General features: G+C 43.6%; 2 protein-coding genes across 6 annotated transcripts in view; one reads left to right on the top strand and one right to left on the bottom strand.

Moving 5' to 3' along the window:
* HIPK3 (homeodomain interacting protein kinase 3) overlaps window positions 1-19,316 on the bottom strand; it is a 101,185-nt gene that overhangs the window by 46,880 nt on the left and 34,989 nt on the right. For 2 of the 5 annotated variants that reach the window (XM_061356602.1, XM_061356603.1), the window contains exons 1-2: window positions 18,613-18,876; window positions 2,042-3,122 (exon numbers count right to left, since the gene is read on the bottom strand). In XM_061356602.1, the coding sequence (XP_061212586.1) occupies window positions 2,042-3,120 (1,079 nt within the window). In that variant the 5' untranslated portion in view covers window positions 3,121-3,122; window positions 18,613-18,876. Of the gene's footprint in view, window positions 1-2,041; window positions 3,123-17,911; window positions 18,179-18,612; window positions 18,877-19,316 lie in introns of those variants that run through there. The other 3 variants (XM_061356598.1, XM_061356601.1, XM_061356599.1) reach the window with 3 other exon arrangements.
* LOC133214000 (basic salivary proline-rich protein 4-like) lies at window positions 6,822-19,271 on the top strand. The gene is made up of 4 exons (XM_061356652.1): window positions 6,822-6,869; window positions 10,699-10,705; window positions 17,942-18,422; window positions 18,494-19,271. Exons 1-4 carry the CDS (start codon window positions 6,822-6,824, stop codon window positions 19,269-19,271), a joined length of 1,314 nt encoding a protein of 437 aa, XP_061212636.1.

Genomic DNA, 19,316 nt, shown 5'->3' with positions numbered 1-19,316 from the left:
ACAGAAAGTGCAGATTTTATTCTTGAAAATGACTGTGGCATAAGGTGCCAGAGAGCACAGTTCCTCCCTTTTCTCCAGGCCACGTCCCTCCCTCCTGCACCTGGCACCAGCATGGGCAGACGCAGGAGAGCAGAAGGTGAACTGGCACTGGCACCACACAGTTGAGAAGCTGCATCCCGATGCTGCGGACACAGAGTCTTGCACCCTTCCAACCTGTGCTGTTGTTTAAGGGCTTTTCAGTCCATCCTTTTCGAGGACCTCAGGTCCTAAACCAGTAATTTTAAAACAAAATATTTCCCCTTAATAACCTTTCCTTTAAATTCTTATGCCTGGCTAAGTGCTTTTGTATATCAGAAAAAGCCAGGTTCACACTATATTTACGTACAAATTATCCATATAAATGTCTAAATATTACATTGTGCCTGTCACTTGGTGAAACCAAATCTCATGCATGGTCATCTCTGACCATGCCAAGATCCCAACCAAGAGCAGTTACAGGTATGGCTCAAGACAATACACAAACAGCTTTGCACAGAAACCGTTTGCAAAGGCTGTGCAGAAGAATACACGTGGGATCATGCTGATAAAAGAGGTGCTGTATGGAATAAGCGTTTTCTAAAAAACGTCTCTAGTTTGAATTCCAATTGGATTAATTCAGCTTGAAGCTTTAAATAAAAATCTATTTAAGGAAATGTTCTCCTGCTAAATAACCTATACAAGCACACAGCCCCACTGTGCTTAAAGGGAAATTAAAAACATAATAAATAGATTTCAATGTCCCAACTGCTGCCTGGTTTTTGCAAAGGGTTTGTTTCAACATGCCATATCAAACAAGTCAAACCTGCACTATCACTTCCACCCTTTTCTAATACAAAAAAACATTTAAGTACAGTTAAATTTCATAAGTAGCTGATTATCTGATTGACAAGAAGGCACAACCTCTTGCAAAATAAATTCCATTCTCTGAAGTCCCTTCTCATACCTCTTCAATGCTTTTCTCTTTACATTTCCCTGGCATCATCTATTTTGAGTCCTTTTGGATCAAATGCATATTTTTTTGTCTTATTTACACTAGTCAGGTGCCTCCAAACCAATAAAAACTGAGAAACTGCATGCCATGCTGCATGCACAAGAGTTAATTTGAATCACACAACCAATAGAGAACTCTGCATCTACATTTTCTTCAAATTACTAATTGTCCTAGTTTACCAGCTTTTTACTGAACTGGCAGACAGGCAAGACACAGGACACACTATTGCCACCGATGCAAAGCAGAACTGAAAGAGATTTCATTCAAGACAAGCGTGGCTTATAAAGAAATCAAAAGGACCTCCAAAGATGCTAAATACTAATAGCTTTTTAACACCACAATGATTGGATAACTATACAAAGACAGGACTGGAAAACAAACAAACGAACAAAAAAATCAAAACTATGCATCCATTTCGAGGTCAATGTAGAATGCAACCAAGTACCAAAAATCACTTTAAATGTTCACCTGGTATCACTGTAAATATTTAAGTATCCTATTGCTCACTAACTCCAGAGGTTCACTGAAGTTCACAGCTGCTGAAGGCACTCAGTCAGAAAGGAGTTTATAAGAACTAGGCAAAATATTTACAAGTGCTGGAGAAAAACAGAGACATTTACATAATCTTTGGCAACAGGACAGAAAACATGGCACTTCTACTACACTGTCCAGCTGCTTACACAGGAAAATCATCACATCAGGGAGGCGGGAAAGGCATCAAAGGCACCCCAATCAAGCAACTGAAAGCTAATTTTTTTTTTCTATTTTTCTTTTAAAACATCTCATCAGGGATCTCAAAATAACAGTAGAGTGACGGCTTCAGAGTGCCACTGAAAGCGTACTTCTAGGAAAAAACAACACCATAAGAACAGTAAGAGCAAGTATTCACATCTAAAATGTTTTGCAAGTTATTTTTAGTTATGTGGAAGAGTAATTATTTAAGCCATTAACTTTAATAAATGCAAAAACTTTATTCCATTAAAAGCTAAAAACAAATGAAAAGACACCTACCTGTAGTACCGAGATTGTAAATAGGTCGAACAGATAGTCTTTGATACATGGCTGGCAGATCCAAAGTCTATTACTTTAACCCGGTAAGGCTGTCGGACAGGATCCACCAACATAATGTTCTCTGGTTTGAGGTCAGCATGGATTAAACCCAGACTTTTTAGTTTTTTCAGTGCAGTAGCCACCTGTTGCAGAATAGGCCTTATTACTTTCAGTTGCAGAGGGCTGAATTTGTTTTGTTTCAGGAAGTCATATAAATTCTGTTCCAACATCTCAAAAACCAGACAAGTATGGTTACAATGCTGAAAGCATTCATAGGCTCTCACGAAGTTAAACTCATCAGCATTTTCAGTACTTAGTCTCGCTAATATGCTCACTTCTATTTGTCCTTGGCGGGCATACGAAGGATGATTCTTCAGGATTTTGATTGCCACAATCTCATTTGTACCCCTTTTCCAGCACTTCACAACTTGTCCGAAGGTCCCTCGCCCAAGGAAATCAAGAACCTCGTAAGTGTTTTTCACAGAGCACAATACCTCATGCTGTACTAACTGGTAATCTCCGTCTCCACTTGCACCACTTGGTTTTGAAGTTGCAGCTGTTGTCACGACCGTTACTGGGTTTCCCACACTGGTTTGCAACATTGCAGGCAGAATGGACAGTTCATCAACAATCTGCATTGTGCCGTTTTGATTATCCAACTCTTCGCTCTTACGCTTCAATCCGCATCGCTGGGGCCCTTCCAGGGTATCTGCCCCAGTCTGAGGTGCCTCTAACTGAGTTTGCTGTGCCCACGCCACTAACACTTTTGTAGCACCTGCAATATTTGTTAAAGCAACAGCATTTGATGGCAACAAAAAGTTCTGTCCTCGAGGTCTGTCAAATGGATTTTTAGTCTGAAAGAATGTACTAACCCTGTGGGGAGAAATTCCAAAGTTTTTACCATTCACACAGATTTGCGGGTAGGTTCCTTCGTGGTACACACAACTGCTTGGTTCTAGTTTGAGTTTCTTCACACTACAAAAGGCACTTGACTGGGTTTGATAAACATATGGTGGATAGACCAAGACTTGTGAGGCCATACCTACAGAGGGAAAGAAAAAGCAAGTGAGAATCCTGCATTTACATTTCAAAGCAGTTTCCCCTTAAAAAGATCACGATATGAGTACATTTTCCAAATGAACTAGCCTAAAGTTACTTCATGTTTAGTTTCTTACAGCCCACAGCAAGGTCCCCACGCCTTCCCAGTGCACACAAGGGCTGTAGCAGCAGGAGGTCACTGCAGTAGTTGCTTTTGGTGGTTGATCAGGATATGACTGAGATAGTCTGCAGCAGGCCACTAGCTGTCATTTTTTAAATGGGGGAACTACCTTCGTGCTATTAAAAACTCAGCTTTCACTTAAAAAAAAAATCTACATAAAAACATTCAGTGCAAATGTTAAATAATTCAAATATTTAACAACAGTGATCTAAAATAACTGTAAAGCTCTTAACTGTGAGCCAAAGCTACCCGTTCCACAAGGTAGGGCAACTAAGATGATTAAGGGAGTGGAGCATCTCCCTTATGAGGAAAGACTGAGGGAGCTGGGTCTCTATAGTTTGGAGGAGATTGAGGGGTGACCTTATTAGTGTATATAAATATATAAAGGGGGAGTGTCACGAGGATGGAGCCAGGCTCTTCTCAGTGGCAAACAATGAAAGGACAAGGGGAAATGGGTACAAATTGGAACACAAGAGGTTCCACTTAAACCTGAGAAGAAACTTCTTCTCAGTGAGGGTGACGGAACACTGGAACAGGCTGCCCAGGGAGGTTGTGGAATCTCCTTCTTTGGAGACATTCAAGACCTGCCTGGACATGTTCCTGTGTAACCTTATCTAGGTGTTCCTGCTCCGGCAGGGGGATTGGACTAGATGATCTTTTGAGGTCCCTTCCAATCTCTAACATACTGTGATACTGTATCAGACCTACTCGTCGTAAGCACCATCAGGCGTCTGAGAACAAACAAATGACAACTGTCAAAGCTCAAAGAATTTCACCATGATGAAACAGAAAGCAATCAAAGTGTGTGTCAGAGCCCAAAATACCTTATAGAGGCATGTGTATGTTCACATGAACAATTGCAACTTTACTGTACACTGTAATTTACCTGGAATCTAATCCATTCACAAAAAAACAAGTAGCTTCCCCAAATTATACAGCATCCCACTGCATTAGTTTGTGTATCAGTTTTCACAACAGGAAGCAGCCTGCTCACCTGGGAAGCCCCTGAGCAGAGCAGCCCCATTCTGCACAGGATTAGTTCCCAAATTTGTCCCCAGCTCAGGACACCAGCTCTATGGAAAGGAGAGCCATGCTCCTCACTGTACCTCCCCTTTCCCAGGCATGAAGAAGAGTCTGGTCCTAGTAGAGCATCAGAGGGAGGACAATGACAACAGTAGCTGGCCTGCACGCAGGATAAGGAATCCCAATTCCCCGTTAAATCGCATAGACCTCACTCTCTCGAGTGCTGCACCTTCCAGTTCCCGTCTCTCACTCACTCTACTGTGTCCCCTTCCAGAGCTGTCAAACACCAGCCTTAATCTAAAGAAAAAGGCACTGAATGGCAAATGACAAGTTTCCAGGGAAGTTCTGGCCTATACAAGTCTGGTCAGCTCTCAAAAATAAGTTCAATACCAGTAATACTTTAATTAAATCCCTTTCTCATACCAAGCACATGAAGATTCTGGCAATGGGTATTTAAATTGCAGATGAGTCCCATAAAATTTGAGCCAGACACTGCAATGACTGATCAAATGAAAACTAACCAAACACATGGCATGATTATTCTGAAGCTGTGATTTGATTTATGCAAATTAACATTTTAGCATCTTAAGAGCAATTAAAATCATCATACCATCATCTCAGTTTAGCACCCTATAATGGTTTTTGCCCCCGCAGTAGAAGAAAAATTTAAAGCCCTTTCCTTTCCAAAGCTGTTTGTTTGCCCAGAGCCAGTCAATGTAGAGAGCTGGAAAAGGCTGGCAGTCACCCAGCACTGTGGACTACCACTGGCCCTCTGCTCCACACAAAGGGTTTAAGATTAGCTCTCGAGATGACTACTTTGAAAGAGCAGTGCTAAACCTACACTGCAGTTAAGGAGGTTTTCTGAAGACAGGACAACAACCCAGTGGCAGAGAAAACAGGGGAATGACTGTCCTCCAACACAGCCAGAAGACCACCCAAACCCTTATCCGAGCCTGTTGGGATCACTGGTCTACAAAAACATGCAAGACTTCTATAGCTCATGTTATCTGAAGCACTCCAGAAGGACTGGAATCACACAGACCCAGTTTTAACATTCATTTCATTTGGATGAGAAAAAATAGGCTATCATCTTTTGGGGTTTGCACATTAGGCTTCACTACATGACCCTGAACTCTGACCACAGGAACAGCTCTGTTCTCAGATAAGAAGTGTTTATTAAGTTATTATAAGAACATTTTTAGCAACCACAAGGAAAAAAAAAGGGGGGGAGGGGGAAGGCACTAAATAAAAGGGATGACATACCCTGAGAGAAGAACCTTTCATGCAAACATGAACAAAAACAAACAAACAAAAAAAAAGCCGAATTTTACTCCTGAAAAGTAAAAATGGCCTTGGAGTTCTTGTACAAGAATCTGATTTCTCAACTTCCCCTTTACCCCCCTTATTTTGTCTTTTTTTTAGACATACACTTCAAGATACAATCTCATTTAGAGAAGCAAGAGTATCTTCACATAAGCAAGGAATAAGGTGTTCCTGTAAAACAGGCACATTAAAATCCTGCAGCATCCTACACTTGAGAGTTCTTAAAGACCTCTGCCATGCACTCATAAGCAGTGCTCAGAAGGACTTTTCAGACAGTACACTCTTTAATACACATTAGCATAATACCCCGGAACAACATGCAACTCTCCAATACAGCCAACTGCTGGAGGTCTTCACTTTGAGAAGTGAAGTTTATTAACAGAACTGATTTCCCCCCACACCCAGACAGCAGGGGAGGGAGGGCTTTTGTGTTGGTTTGTTGGGGATTTTTTTGTGGTTGGGGGTGGTGGGGTTTTAGTGGTGGCGGGTTTCGGCTGGGGTTTTGTATGTTTGGAGGGTTTGGAGGTTTTCTTATTATTTTGTGGGATTCAGGTTACAACATAATCCTATGGACAGCTACAGTGGAAAGTGTAAAGACCTGCTGCTGCAAGAGGTTTGGTTGTTGGTTTGTTCTGGGGTTTTGGGTTTTGAGCAGGTCTTCTGATAGAAGAAGATATAAACTGCACATTGTCACCTATCACAGGATGGGTCTTTCATTCTCCCCCTTCCTCACAAATCATTTCCCTAAGTTTATACATCTTTCTGCATGGTTTTTACTGAGACTGCCTCATACAGACCCAGCCCACACTGTATCAACATTAACAAGTCCAGCAGCACAGTAAGAGGGATGTGTAGAGCAAAGCAACTAATGCTAAAGACAAACCTGTGCCATTTCAGTGAGGGTACTTGAGCTTGAACACCCATGAGCATCTGCTGCAACCTTACAGTTAAATTTAAAATACACCCAAATGTGTACACTACATGACCTCTCCACGATGCAAATCAGAGCACAACACGCAAATCCACCAGAAGATGGGTTGAAAAGCAATACCCAGGTGACAGACAGTCTCCAGCTACTACAGCAGCTTCGGGCCTGATTCAGGTTTACTCTCAGAGCAGTGTGCAATTCCCTCTACACACATTTCTGAAGCCCTCTCGTCCTTCCCCAAGCGCACGATGACCACAATAACTCTACTCCAGTGCGATGACTACTCCCAAGCTGAAGTAGGCTCCAGATTTCTCCAGCTTGCTTTGCTCTAATACTGAGACTGCTGCACCACAACTCATGTGCAACCTCCCTGCTAGTGAATACTGCAGGGGATCTGAAAAAGAAAGCCTGTCCTGAGACACCTACCAACTACATTATTACCTCTAGATAGGCTTTCTTCAAAGGAAATGTGTCTTGTTAGCTCTCAAGTTTGAAACAGAGAGAGCTGGAAGCTCTACACTTGGCTTATTAGACATTAAACTATACAAAGTGTGTGTACTTTGAACATAGGTAAGACTGAATTCTGGAATTCTGTGCTTTTCAAGAAAATTTCAACAAAGTAATGAAGCAAACATATTTTAAGTCAGTAAATTCATTTAAAGTAAATTTCATTTAAAGAAATAAATAAATATATTTTCACAAAGCAATGATGATGAACAGGAGGTGCTTCACAGTTTGCATCCCCCCACCCTTGTCAAGCTGCTCTCTGCACAAACAGAGAAACAAGCAGACATTGCTCAGTGAAATGAAGCACTTCTGGCAACATCTCTCGAATGTTCACCTAACTGTCACCATGTTCTTTACTAGATCCTTAACAGTACGTCTCCAGCCTTTTCAAGCAGTTCTAGGCAAATTCAAAACATGACCAACTTGGCAGACTAACAACATGGAGAAGCACAGGCTGTTCCAGCTTTGATAAGCTGAAATCACCATTAATAATTAACTATAAATTCACATTTCCTCAAGAGAGAGTTGGGGGGGGGGGGGGGAATGTAGCAAAGTAATTAGTTAGTAAAACCACTGCAGCAGAGCTGCAGAGAAATTGCTACGACACCCTTCATTCTTCTGCAAAATAAACAGCCCCTTTTAACCGTCCCCAAAAGCACAATCACCATCTTGCTGCCGTTGCAGTAAAACCCCCAGCGGGCAAAGCCTAGCCAGGGGCAGCCACCTAATGCTATAGTTACAGTTTAACTCAAGAGAACTTGTTTTCCAAGTTCTTTCAAGCCTCCATCAGTGAGAGCCAGTTCCAGGACACTCACACCCTTCCCACAGTGCAGTTTGGCATCAAGGGAGGCTTTCTGAAAGCTCAGTAACTTCCAGCACATACACAATTTGAGCAGTAGCACTTATGAAGTCTTTTGCTTACATTATGCATCACTTTGAAAGCACTGAGATACCAGCAGTCAATTTTCCCAAGGAAAAAAAAAAAAAAGAAGAAAAAGAAAACAGAAAACTATACTTTTTATATTAGGTGCTGCTCAACTTTTCAAGTTACTTAACAAATAAGAAGCTGAGTTATTCACCCTCTCTTTCCTCCCAGAAGAAAACTTAGTACTGGTTGTAGCAGCACCTCTCCGTTACTGTTTTGGATACGGAGCCATACAAGCTGTCCTGATGGGCGCACTTTCACACTCATGAACTGTTCGCCCTGAGGAATTCCCTTACTCCAGCTGTATGATTCATAACAAAGCACAGGCAATTGAGGTTTCATGCAATTTATGAACAAAAACATATCTACACAAAGTATAAAGTGTAAAGAGACACAAGTTCAGTGAATCTGCCCCGGACAGCTACCTCAAAACCAGATCTCTGACCTATGGAAGGGAGGGAGTGGAGCAAAAGAGAAATCGCCGATGTGGTTCAAGCAACACATGCCATACGATTTGTTTCCTCACATGTCCACGGAGGCAATTCTGGACATGAACTGCATAGGCACACACACACTCCATCACCAAGAACAGCGAGATGCAGAGGCACTTTTGCAGAGGCAGCTCTGATGCCAGCTTGCCAAAGCAGCCAGCACCCAATTCTAGGCATAGCAAACAGAAGAGTTCACTGACAAAAGCCATAATTATGGTCTTTGATTAACACACAGAAGGTACTTCAGAGCTCAGGAATCCTGGCCCAGCATACACCAACAAAATCAAGCTAAGCCACTGGCAGCCTTCACCTGATGTGGAAACCTCAGTCCTGCATAAATCAGGGGTGAAGGCTGAGGCTGGAAGGCCAAAAGTTGGTTCCAAGCTTTGAGTGAGTCTTGGTAGGAAGCAGAAGACAGTATGATCCAATTTTGCATCTGAAAAACATAGTTACTACCCACCTAAGAAAACTGTTACAGGGCTGCCTCTAGATTTGGACAACATCAGAGACAGTTTTAATCAGGCACTGCAAACGTTACACTGACACCAGAAACTGAAAATACAAGTTCGTTTTGAAGTGTGATGCAAACTCATCAAACACACCTTTGTCTCAATACTTAGAACTGATCCCATACACTGAACACAAACATATTTTACGTGAAGTATCACAGTGAACTCCTAGGGCTGGATGCTGTCATATCTACCAGGAGCAGTGCTGAATAATACAATCACTATATTCATAGTTTCCACAAACATCAAAAGCTACATCTTGTGATGCCAATATGACTGCAATCACAGTTAAAAAGACAAATGGAATAATACTTCAAGCATTTGGTTTTTTCTGCTGGGCAAGAAGCCATTACGCAACTGGAAAGAAAGCACAAGCATCACAGTATCGGGCACCAGCCCCCAGCGAGAGCATGCTCTCCAAATCAGAATGTGCCTCCATCAACACAAACAGCGTGTGTCAACCAGCCAGGGCTTCACCAGCCAAATCTCTTCTTTTAAGAGACTAATTCTTTTTGAACCCAAAAACAGCAGGCACACCGAAATAACAGTCCCTACCAATGGTGTTTAGGACAGCCCGCACCTTCAGGTTCTGCACCACAGCACAGAACTTAAGGATTTATTCAAACTACTGCTACCGCCTGTTGCTCTTCCATGTAGCAAGATGGATCACAGCAAATAGAGAAGTAGGACATAAAGCCATGCTTACTGTATTTCCAAATGATTTTGCCACCTTCCATAAAGTAAAAATAAAATCTGGTAGAGGGGTTTCACTCAAATTGCCTGATGGCAAACCACCTCTTTAAACACATAAACAACAACAAAAACACAAACACCCAACCACAACTTCCTATATAAGTATGCATGCAATTTTGCCTTCTTATTTTCAGCCACTTTACTTTGATTTCATTGCTTAATTTTGCATTCTTAGCCTGCTGGGTAGAATTAGAAGTGGAACAACCCAGCTAAGAAATTCATTAAGAAATTTCATTTTAGAATGGCTCTAGACAATATTGAATGCAGCCCCTATAATACAAATCTAGATGGCTGTTTAACTCATTGCTACTTCACCTTCGCAGCATGGCTGGCATGCTAGAACATCTGTACGCCCATTCTGAAAAAACTACTTTTCACAAAGTTGCTTCTTCATCAGGTCCTCTAAACTACTCAAGGTGCAGGGAGGTTCAGTCAACATTACCCTTCTCCCTCTTATTACAAAAGATTTTCAGCTGGACGAAGCACGCATTAGTACAACACTACAAAACTCCTGCTCCCCACATGACTTGCAAATGAAGTTCTCAACAGCAGACATACAAATAGCCTGTCAATCTTATCAAGTCTGGCAGGTGATGTAAAATTCACAAATCAAGGTCCACTGTACCAAAAGAGCACAGTTCAGGAGGTGTGCAAGGCTATTTCCTACACACTGAAAACCACTCAGCAGCAGGTAACATATGAGCTACAACTCTCCCTAAATACACGAAAAATCATAAATCACTCCTCCAATAGGATCAGCATGAACTTACGTTCCAAGCTGCCAAGACAGCATGCCTAGATCTCATTCAATTCCTTCTGCAACCAAAACTTTACAGTAAATAAGAACTTCAGCCTTTCTTTAGTTTAATTCTTTTACACTTAAATCAGAATGAAGACATCTAATCTGACACATTTCCCTTAATTTATCTTTTCCTGCTAGGTTCCAGGTCAGTCACTTCAGCTACACCCAGTAACAGTTTTCAAACATACACTGACTGAGGTGTACACACACACACAAAGTATACATTTGAAGGGGGGGTTTCACACAGAAGGGTGTGAAAGGGTTTATATACACACAGAATGAAAACGCTTCAGAGTCCTAACTAGCTTTTTACTTACTTAAAACTGTGTTTTAAATATTTTTCTGTTCTATAACACACTGTGAGCAACAACATCATGGGGACAGCACTGGTTGCTTACTGAAAACAGCTGTATAAATTAGACATGGCATATGTAGAGCAATAAAGAACAGAGAGAAAAACAGGTGTTTAACACTTCTTTCACATTTCTAAAGACATGCAGGAAGGGGAGTTTCCTACAGGCAAAGAAATCAGTGTATTAGAAATGCATATTCTCTCACAGAAGGCTCACTCTCAGCCTTCTGCCTCCTAACAAATCAGTAACTGTTAATAATCCATAATATGTCCCACAACCACCAGCGTAAGAAGTTTCTCCCTCTCACCTGCGCAGGGGAACTTACAGATTTAACTATACAGAAACCAAGCAAAAAGAAAGGCAAGACCACAGGCAGCATTATGACTTCACTAACTAGAGGATAATATTGATAAATGTGTCAGTTTTTCCTGAGGTGTTCTCTTACATATTTAACAATCTTTCCATTTGTAGCATAAGTAAACATTCACTCGTTTTAATCTTTGAAACAAAGTTTAGATATCTCAGCAACTAAGTTTTGAAAACACATTTAGCCTCAAGGAGCACTTCCTGCAAAGAGCTCCCAGTATATTTCTTGAGAAAAACACCCACCATGTCCTTGTGCAGGGCTCAGAGCTGACACAGGCAAAGGGAGAATTTAGCCCAAAGCATCATTTCAAAAGCCATAAAGAAAAGGTATTAAAAAAACCCTTCAGAATCTCATTAAAACAATGCATTCCTAATAGGCTGAATATCAGTTAATTTCTTGAGTCACAAAGTAAGTTGATATTAACAGATAAGGGAAGACGAGACTGAGAGCTTCTTAATTCTCTTTGGAACAAAGCCTGTTCCTTCCAGAAGGCTTCACAAGTAAGATCCCAAACACCAAAATTCCCATATGAAACAGATTCAAATGCTGAAAATAAAGGTCTTCTGAGGACCTCCTCTACCCCTATAAATAGTTTAAAGCTTCGAAAACAAGCCATGGAAAAAACTTCTAAACTAGAACAGAGACTGTAGACAAGCAAGCTGCTTGGATAAAAAAAGGAAGAAAACACAGAATAATTGAAAACGGTTGGAGGTAACAGATGACCAAACTTTCTGGGAAAAGACAGGACAGAAGACATTTACAAAGCAATGATGCACGAGGCACTTTTCAGTCAAAAAGGCAGAAAAACATCTTACAAAAAACAAATAAAAAGCCTTCTGGAAATTGTGCAAATTCACCAATTGTTGTGTACCAACACAGGCAAAACCCGCACCACATGGAAGAGGGAAACAAAAAAAGTATATTTTATTCAAGCCTGTGGAATCAGGTAAAGATTAACACCAGGTTTTGTGAACACTGACAAAGAAGCAAAACAGAGCAGTAAGCAACGGAGACTGTGAAAACATGAGAATAAATGTAGGTTTATATCTGAGTATGAAAAAGGAAATAGCTTACATAAATTACTACAGTTTCAGTTAAATTGTGCATACAGATAATTTTTATGAATGCCTGATGCTAGTGGTTACTGTTACCTTCCAGAGAGAGCTTAAATCACCAGCTAAAAACCAAAGTTTCTGAAAAAAAAAAAAAGGCTTTGTACTGATTGTCAGTACTGACGTTTGTTTTCTCTCTGTGTTTTTGCATTTACATGACAGCCTTCTCATTCAGACCTGGCGCCTATGCTGGCTCCTTCCTGTGGGCAGGCACTTGTTCCAGTGTGTACCAACCAGATCAGAGAAAGGTTCCGAGGGCAGTTCACAGAATAACAGAATCCCAGACTGGATTGGATTGGAAGGGACCTCAAAGCTCATCCAGTTCCAACTGCCTGCCACAGGCAGAGGCACCTTCCACTAGACCAGGTTGCTCCAATCCACATCCGCATCCAAAAACCAAAGGGAGTGGTCCCGGAGGGATTTGGTCACACTAATAAAAGCAGCAAACATCTTTGCAATGAAGACACTCCAGCAGCCCTACACAAAGGACAGCTGCACCAGTTACTGCAATTCCAGCTGAAGCTGTCCTACTGGCAGTTTTTTCTGCACAGAGAACAGCTTTTTTATCTGGCTTCATCAGGCTTCAAGACAAGGTGAGCACAAGATGAGGAGACACACTTCCATCTCATGGCTCACCTTCTAACCAAGAACCAAGTAAAATTGAAGTAAAACTCCTAAAATAAGCCAAAGCACATTCTCTCAGGTACTGGATACCACTTGCCCCAAAGCAAGGCAACAGCCAAGCTTCAGCTTTGTGATAAAAATCTGTCTCACCCAGCAATTTAAATTCCTACCAAGCTTGTGCCTTGGAAGTGAAGCGTCTCGGTCACATAAAACCAGCTGCAGGACACCACAGTGTCCACACCTGAAGGAGCAGAGCCTCCAGTACAGAGAAGGGCAAGAAATTATCAAATCAGTGGATTAGAGAGTGGTTGTACGGGAAGAGGCTGTGAGCACCTCTGACTGCAGCCACATCTTCCTGTTCCAAGGAGGATGTTATTGGGACCCTAGATAGATATTAGGACCCGAGCTCGTGTCCCTACATTTTCCACCACTTATTCTGAACAAGCAGTTACTGCAGAGCCATACATACTCAGCAAGGGATTTTTATACAAATATGAAGGGATTTTTGTTCAACAATACCTGACTTACTACATAACAAGCATTAAATCACATTTAATTTCTAACATGCTTTTAAAAGCACTAAAATAGTTTTCTAGAACTGTTAAATTATTTTACCAAGAATGGAGTCACACAAGTGTAAGATTACAGACTTGAAAAGTAGGATTTTTTTAAAGGTAGTATTACAACATGCAATAATAATTATCTTTACATAAGGATCCAATTATTCTTTTAGTATTTAAGATAGTTGCTGTAGCTCTGATAATACTAAGAATATAGAATCATAGAATAGTTAGGATTGGAAAGGACCTTAAGATCATCAAGTTCCGACCCCCCTGCCATGGGAAGGGACACCTCACGCTAAACCATATCACCCAAGGCTTTGTCCAACCTGGTCTTGAACACTGCCAGGGATGGAGCATTCGCAACCTCTCTGGGCAACCTATTCCAGTGCCTCACCACCCTCACAGGAAAGAATTTCCTCCTTATATACATATATATATATGTATATATATATATATATCTACACAAAAATATTTCTTGTTTCTGTTTTGTCTTTAGGTATTTCACTGGGTCTTGTCTTATTGTTGTGTTGTGGCATGTGAACTTAACATTTTTCCAGGCTTAATCCTTCATCCAACTGTTGTAGGGCACAGCAGAGATGAAGAAAAGGCCATACTTCCAAAAAGGAATATTTCCTACTTTATTCTGAAAATACAAGGTGAAAAAAGACTATGATGGGGCTATTACATATGAAAAGTTAATAACAGAGAACTTAAACTGATTCCAAGTCACTGAGTAAGAAAAAAAAAAACAACAAAAACCAGAACTAAAATACTTGATTTGCTTAAAAACCACGTCAGTTATTTGTCTCTCCTTCCATTTCCAAGCAATATTGTTAAGCAAGAGATTAACCCCACTTTGTCAGAAAATTAACCACTCTGAAAATTAAAGTTGAATATCAAGACTCTGTATGAAAAAAAGAAGTGACATCATGCGAAAAAATACTACAAACCTGCACAAAGATTATCCCCAAACTGCACTTAAAACCAAGACTCAAACCACTTCTTGCCATCTTTCCCAACATTCACTACATCGAAATAAAACAACTGAAGAATTATGGGGGGGGAAGGAGGACAACGGCACCTACCCTGTAGGAATTGCTACACTATCAACTAAAGCCACAGATTACAACCCACTTTCACAATTACATGTTGTTCCTCTGCTCATCTATCACTCAAAAGTTAGCGCCTCTGAGGAGAAACAGAGCTTCAATTTCTCTAGAAATCTCAAGAGCTTCTGTCTCTTTTATAGTCCAAATGGTCTATGGACTGAGGGCAGGGAGGCCAAGGACAGATAACAGGATTTTCCAGGCTTTGTGTTTCATTACAGGTTATTTCAGGTCAAATAGAGGTTGGTCACTGCCTACATAAGTCAAAGATAACCCATACCATAGCATATAGAAAGGTGCTTTAAATGTAGCTAAATCATCATTCAAGGTGCATTGCACGCTTATCAGCTATCTCCAACAGTGCTCATCCTTGCCAGTTCCTTCATATTTGGTTTTGCACACAACCCACCCAGAGTTCTGAAACAGTTTCATATGCTTTACCCAAAGAATAAGCTTTTCTTCCAAGACCTGGGTTGAAAGCAATGCATTATTTTTCACTCTGTCTCAGATTTTCAGTCAAGATATCTGAAGAAAAACAGTATTTCAGTGACTTAGGAACAGAAACATTAACTTAGTGAAAGGTCCCCACCATTGAGCTCAGCTCTCACTACTCTTATTTTCGAAGACAAGAAAATGTCATTGGCCAGCTGAAAATAAGTATTTGACTAGCTATGAGTTTACGTAACCCATCTACTGGAGCTCCATAGTTTCAGTAAAGTGCTAAGGACGTTTTCTTCATCAAATTAATCCTATGCCAGCACTTCTGAAATTCTCCTCTGAGATACTGTAAAATCATCAGCTAATTTAAGAAACTCTGAAAACACAGAAAGGTACGAGCAAGCTTTCTTGATGTATGAAAGGGGGATACTGTTTCACCAAACAGCGACGTGTAACTGAGGAGAGCTGGTATCACCATGAGCGCATCCTACTCCCACATTTCTTCCTTCCTTGGTCGAGGAACACCAGTTGATTCCCAGGCCTGCTCTCTACCTAACTCACACTGCTGTTAGGCGACAGAGCAGACTACCTCAGCTGTAATGCTTCTGCAGATGGAATGAGATCATCACATATTCAGCGAGGGTAAGGCTTGTCTAATAAAAGGATTTCAAAAAGCATGGATGGTCTCTGCTTTTTTCCACAAAGTTCCATGCAGAAAACAGAACTGCCTATAGTAACTACTCTCTATGTGCCCAGCAGCTGTGTGCCGCACCTCACAGGCCTCACACTGCAACATCAAGATTCAGCTCAGCTAAAAGAAATTTTCCTTCTGTATTTCACGTTCCTCTGAAATAGACATTCGGTCTCACACAACAAAGCTCTTCCCCTTAGCAATGCTTTTGTTCCCCTACATACACACATGCAAAGAAAGCCAACTACAAAATTTCTGCTTCAAAATGCACTGTTTTGTCAAAAGGATCTTGATGCTATAATCAACATACTGGCAGGATGTAAGACGCAAGAAGGAGAATATATGCTGTTAAAGAGAAAACCATTCTAAAACTAGTAAGAGTGCAATCCCTTGAAATAGCACAGAGAGGTGAATCCCTAAACATACAAGCTTGGACAAGCACAGCCTGACATTCCTATACATTTAGGTTGGGATTATCACAAGAATTAAGAGTAGTTAATTCTGTTTTACCCAGGAGCTGATAAGCCAATGCTGCCTCTGGAAGTGCTGCTCAGCATCCCATCCCCTTGAACAGACATGATCAAGCTGATAGACACTTTTCAAAAAAAGCACTTCCAAAACAGTATTTGTTTTGAAGCAAGTGCTATAAGTAGAAGCACACAGCAAGAGAAGCAGCACACACACCTTCTAATATTTCTAGCAGTTGTATCTTCTGCAGGGGGAGTTGAAAGCTCACTCTTCCTCCCCACACCCTGCCTTTGTCTCTGGATTCTCGTTATGCAGGAGACGGACTCATTTCCCTGTTTCTGTAGGTAGCTATTTGAAAGGAGGGAGGAAACATGCAAATACAAAAAACCTGAAACAAAAAAAACCCACACATCCCAGCAGAGACCCCAGGTCAGGGGCAGCTTTCCAGGAAATTTTTCAATGCAACTGTATTCCAGCTGATGAAATCTCTCTGAATACAAAGAGTTCTCAAGGCCGGAGAGGAGCACACCACCACCATCAGAATTAAGAGCATCTAGCCAAATGCAGCTATGAGAAAAATAATTCACAAGAGCAACTGATGCCAGCCCCTGAGCAAGCAGGAGAACTCACACTACAATAATGCAAGTCTCTGGCAATAAACACACTCAATGCAAACTACTGAATTCCTGTTTTCCATGATGATAAACACCATCTCACCGAGTGCTACCATAAATGGCTCGCGGCAGCGCAAATAAAGGATCAGTTTTCCCCCGGTAAGTCCATGCTAACGCTTTGCTCTATTTATTTGCAATCTCACCATGCTGCTCTGTAATACAGCCCTGACCTATTTTCCAGGTGCTTAATTAATCTCTTTGCTGGCTGCCACACTTATTAGATAGCTACTGCGTGAATCTTAAACTTTGTTTATAGAAACCTTTAGCCAATTTACTCTGTTAGGGCATTATTATGTCACAAAGTCAGTCCTCACAGCCCAACCAAGCTATTCTACTTCCCATAAAACCAATCACAGCAGAAACTTTTTGCAAATGATGTAATAGGAGGTAATACCAACGGGAAAAAATAACCAGAGAAATATGCATTGTAATCAACAACTGCAGCTCTACCCAATGTAATTGTCTCTCATGTCAATTTCACATTTTCCCACAGTTCAAAGATACAAAAATAACTGAAATAGACACGGTTGTACACAAGCAGGAAGATACAAAAACATCAGAGAGCCACATAATTCCTGGGAAGGCAAGCCTGGGAATCTCAAAACAACTTACAAAGTTAACAAAAAAGGAAACCATCGCCTGGCTTGGCACCAAGTCAGACGCACAGTTCGTAACAAAAGTATAGCCTCAAAGAAAGATATTTATATATACGTAAGCACAGAGCACTGATGGTTGAGGGCTTAACGTAAACTAAAAATTAAAAAGAAAAAAATGAAAACCACCATTTCCTACAGCGTTAAACACACGCAAACGCATCTGTTTTATAATTGATCCCACGATGATTCAAGAACCAGCACAAACCCAGCACAATCCCTGCTACAATCACTACGTTAAAGCCACCAGCAACAACACCACCCCCCGCCTGTTTTTACACAGCTAGTTTTTGGGAACTGACCAAATTTTGAAGCGTCAACTTCCTTTCCAGTTGTGTTTATTTACATCGGCCCCGCAGCACCGTTCGCTCCCCGCCCGATCCCAGTCACCGCCAAGCGAGGAGGAGCGGCTCCCGCGGGGCTCTGCTCGGGGCTCAGGCCGAGGAACGCCGGCTGGGTCCCGCCGCGGTACGAGGAGCCACCGCCGCAGCCGGGCACCGCCTCGGGACCCCCCGCGCAGCGCGGGGAAGCACCCGCCGCCAGCCTGAGAGCAGTGTACAAGAGGGAGGCGGCCGACGGAGAGCCCGGGAGGGGAGCAGCGCACAGCCAGGATCCGCCCGGCCCCGCCACCTCCCCGCGGCCGGTAACGGGCGAGGCGGGTGGCCACGCCTTTCCCCCACCGAGCGGCGGCGGCCTCGCCCGGCGCCCCGGCCGCGCTCGGGGCGGGCGCTTCCCTGAGCCGGGGACGGAGGAACTTCGCAGGCGCGGCGGAGCAGGCGCCGTCGAGGGCGACGGGAAAAGGAAGGGGAAACGGTACTGCCCGCTCCCCACCGCGGCGCTCCGACAAGGGCAGCGGTGCACCGTGCCTGCCGCACCTCGGGCAGGGGGGTAAGGGCTTGCCGCGGCCCTCCGCTCGGCAGCCCTCCGCGGGAAAGAGGCGAACGGTGCCAGCAAAGACAGCGCCCCTCGCCGGGGACGACCCCGCGCCTCGCCCGCCGCTCACCTTCACGGAGCGGGCCGCGCTGGCGTTCGATCTGGAGCTGCCGCCGCCACCCTGGGCATATCCGAGAGCGCCACGGTGAAGCGCCGCTCCGCGGGCTCAGCGCCTCACCCCCGCCGCTCCTGCCGCCGCCGCCTTGGCCGCTGCCATCTTGTCCTGGCGGCTGGGAGGGAAGCACCCCAGCTCAGCCCGCTCGGCAGCCCGGGCCTCCGCCTCATCTTCCCGGGGAGGGACCCAGCCCGCCCCCGGCCGCCGCCTCCTACACCTCCTCCCGCCTCCGCGGCTGCCCTGCCCGGGCCGGCCTAGCGGCGCCTGCCGCCCATCGCCACAGAGCGGCGGGGCCTCTGCGGAGGGGGCCTGCGGGCTCCGGCGTGCCCCGGCCCCGCGCCCAGCCTGCAGGGCGCAACCTGCGGGGCCCTCCCGCCGCCCGCCCAGCGCCTCAGCGGCAGCGCCCCCAGCAGGCCCCGCCGGAGCCGTCCGAGCGCTCTCTCAGTCCCGCGGCGCATAGGCAGAGCTGCCCCCCCCGCCGTGGCAACCAGAGCTCGGGCAAGGCGGGCGGGTGCAGGTGCGTGGCCGTCACCGCCCCTAAGCTGCAGGTTAGCGGCGAGGCCGAGACAGGACCCCTCTGCGTAAGCCGGGGGAGAGCGGCGAGGGCAACTTGAGATGCTGCCACAGCGAACTCGCCTCTACCCACCACAGTCCATCAC

The sequence above is a fragment of the Neopsephotus bourkii genome, unplaced genomic scaffold (genome assembly GCF_033783945.1).
Source record: "Neopsephotus bourkii isolate Nb327-2 ecotype Australia unplaced genomic scaffold, CSIRO-AGI_Nbou_v1 NB_860, whole genome shotgun sequence".
In the NCBI taxonomy this organism is placed as follows: Eukaryota; Metazoa; Chordata; class Aves; order Psittaciformes; family Psittacidae; genus Neopsephotus; species Neopsephotus bourkii.
Note: the sequence above shows the minus strand (reverse complement) of the source record. Positions and strands in the feature narration are given on the sequence as shown.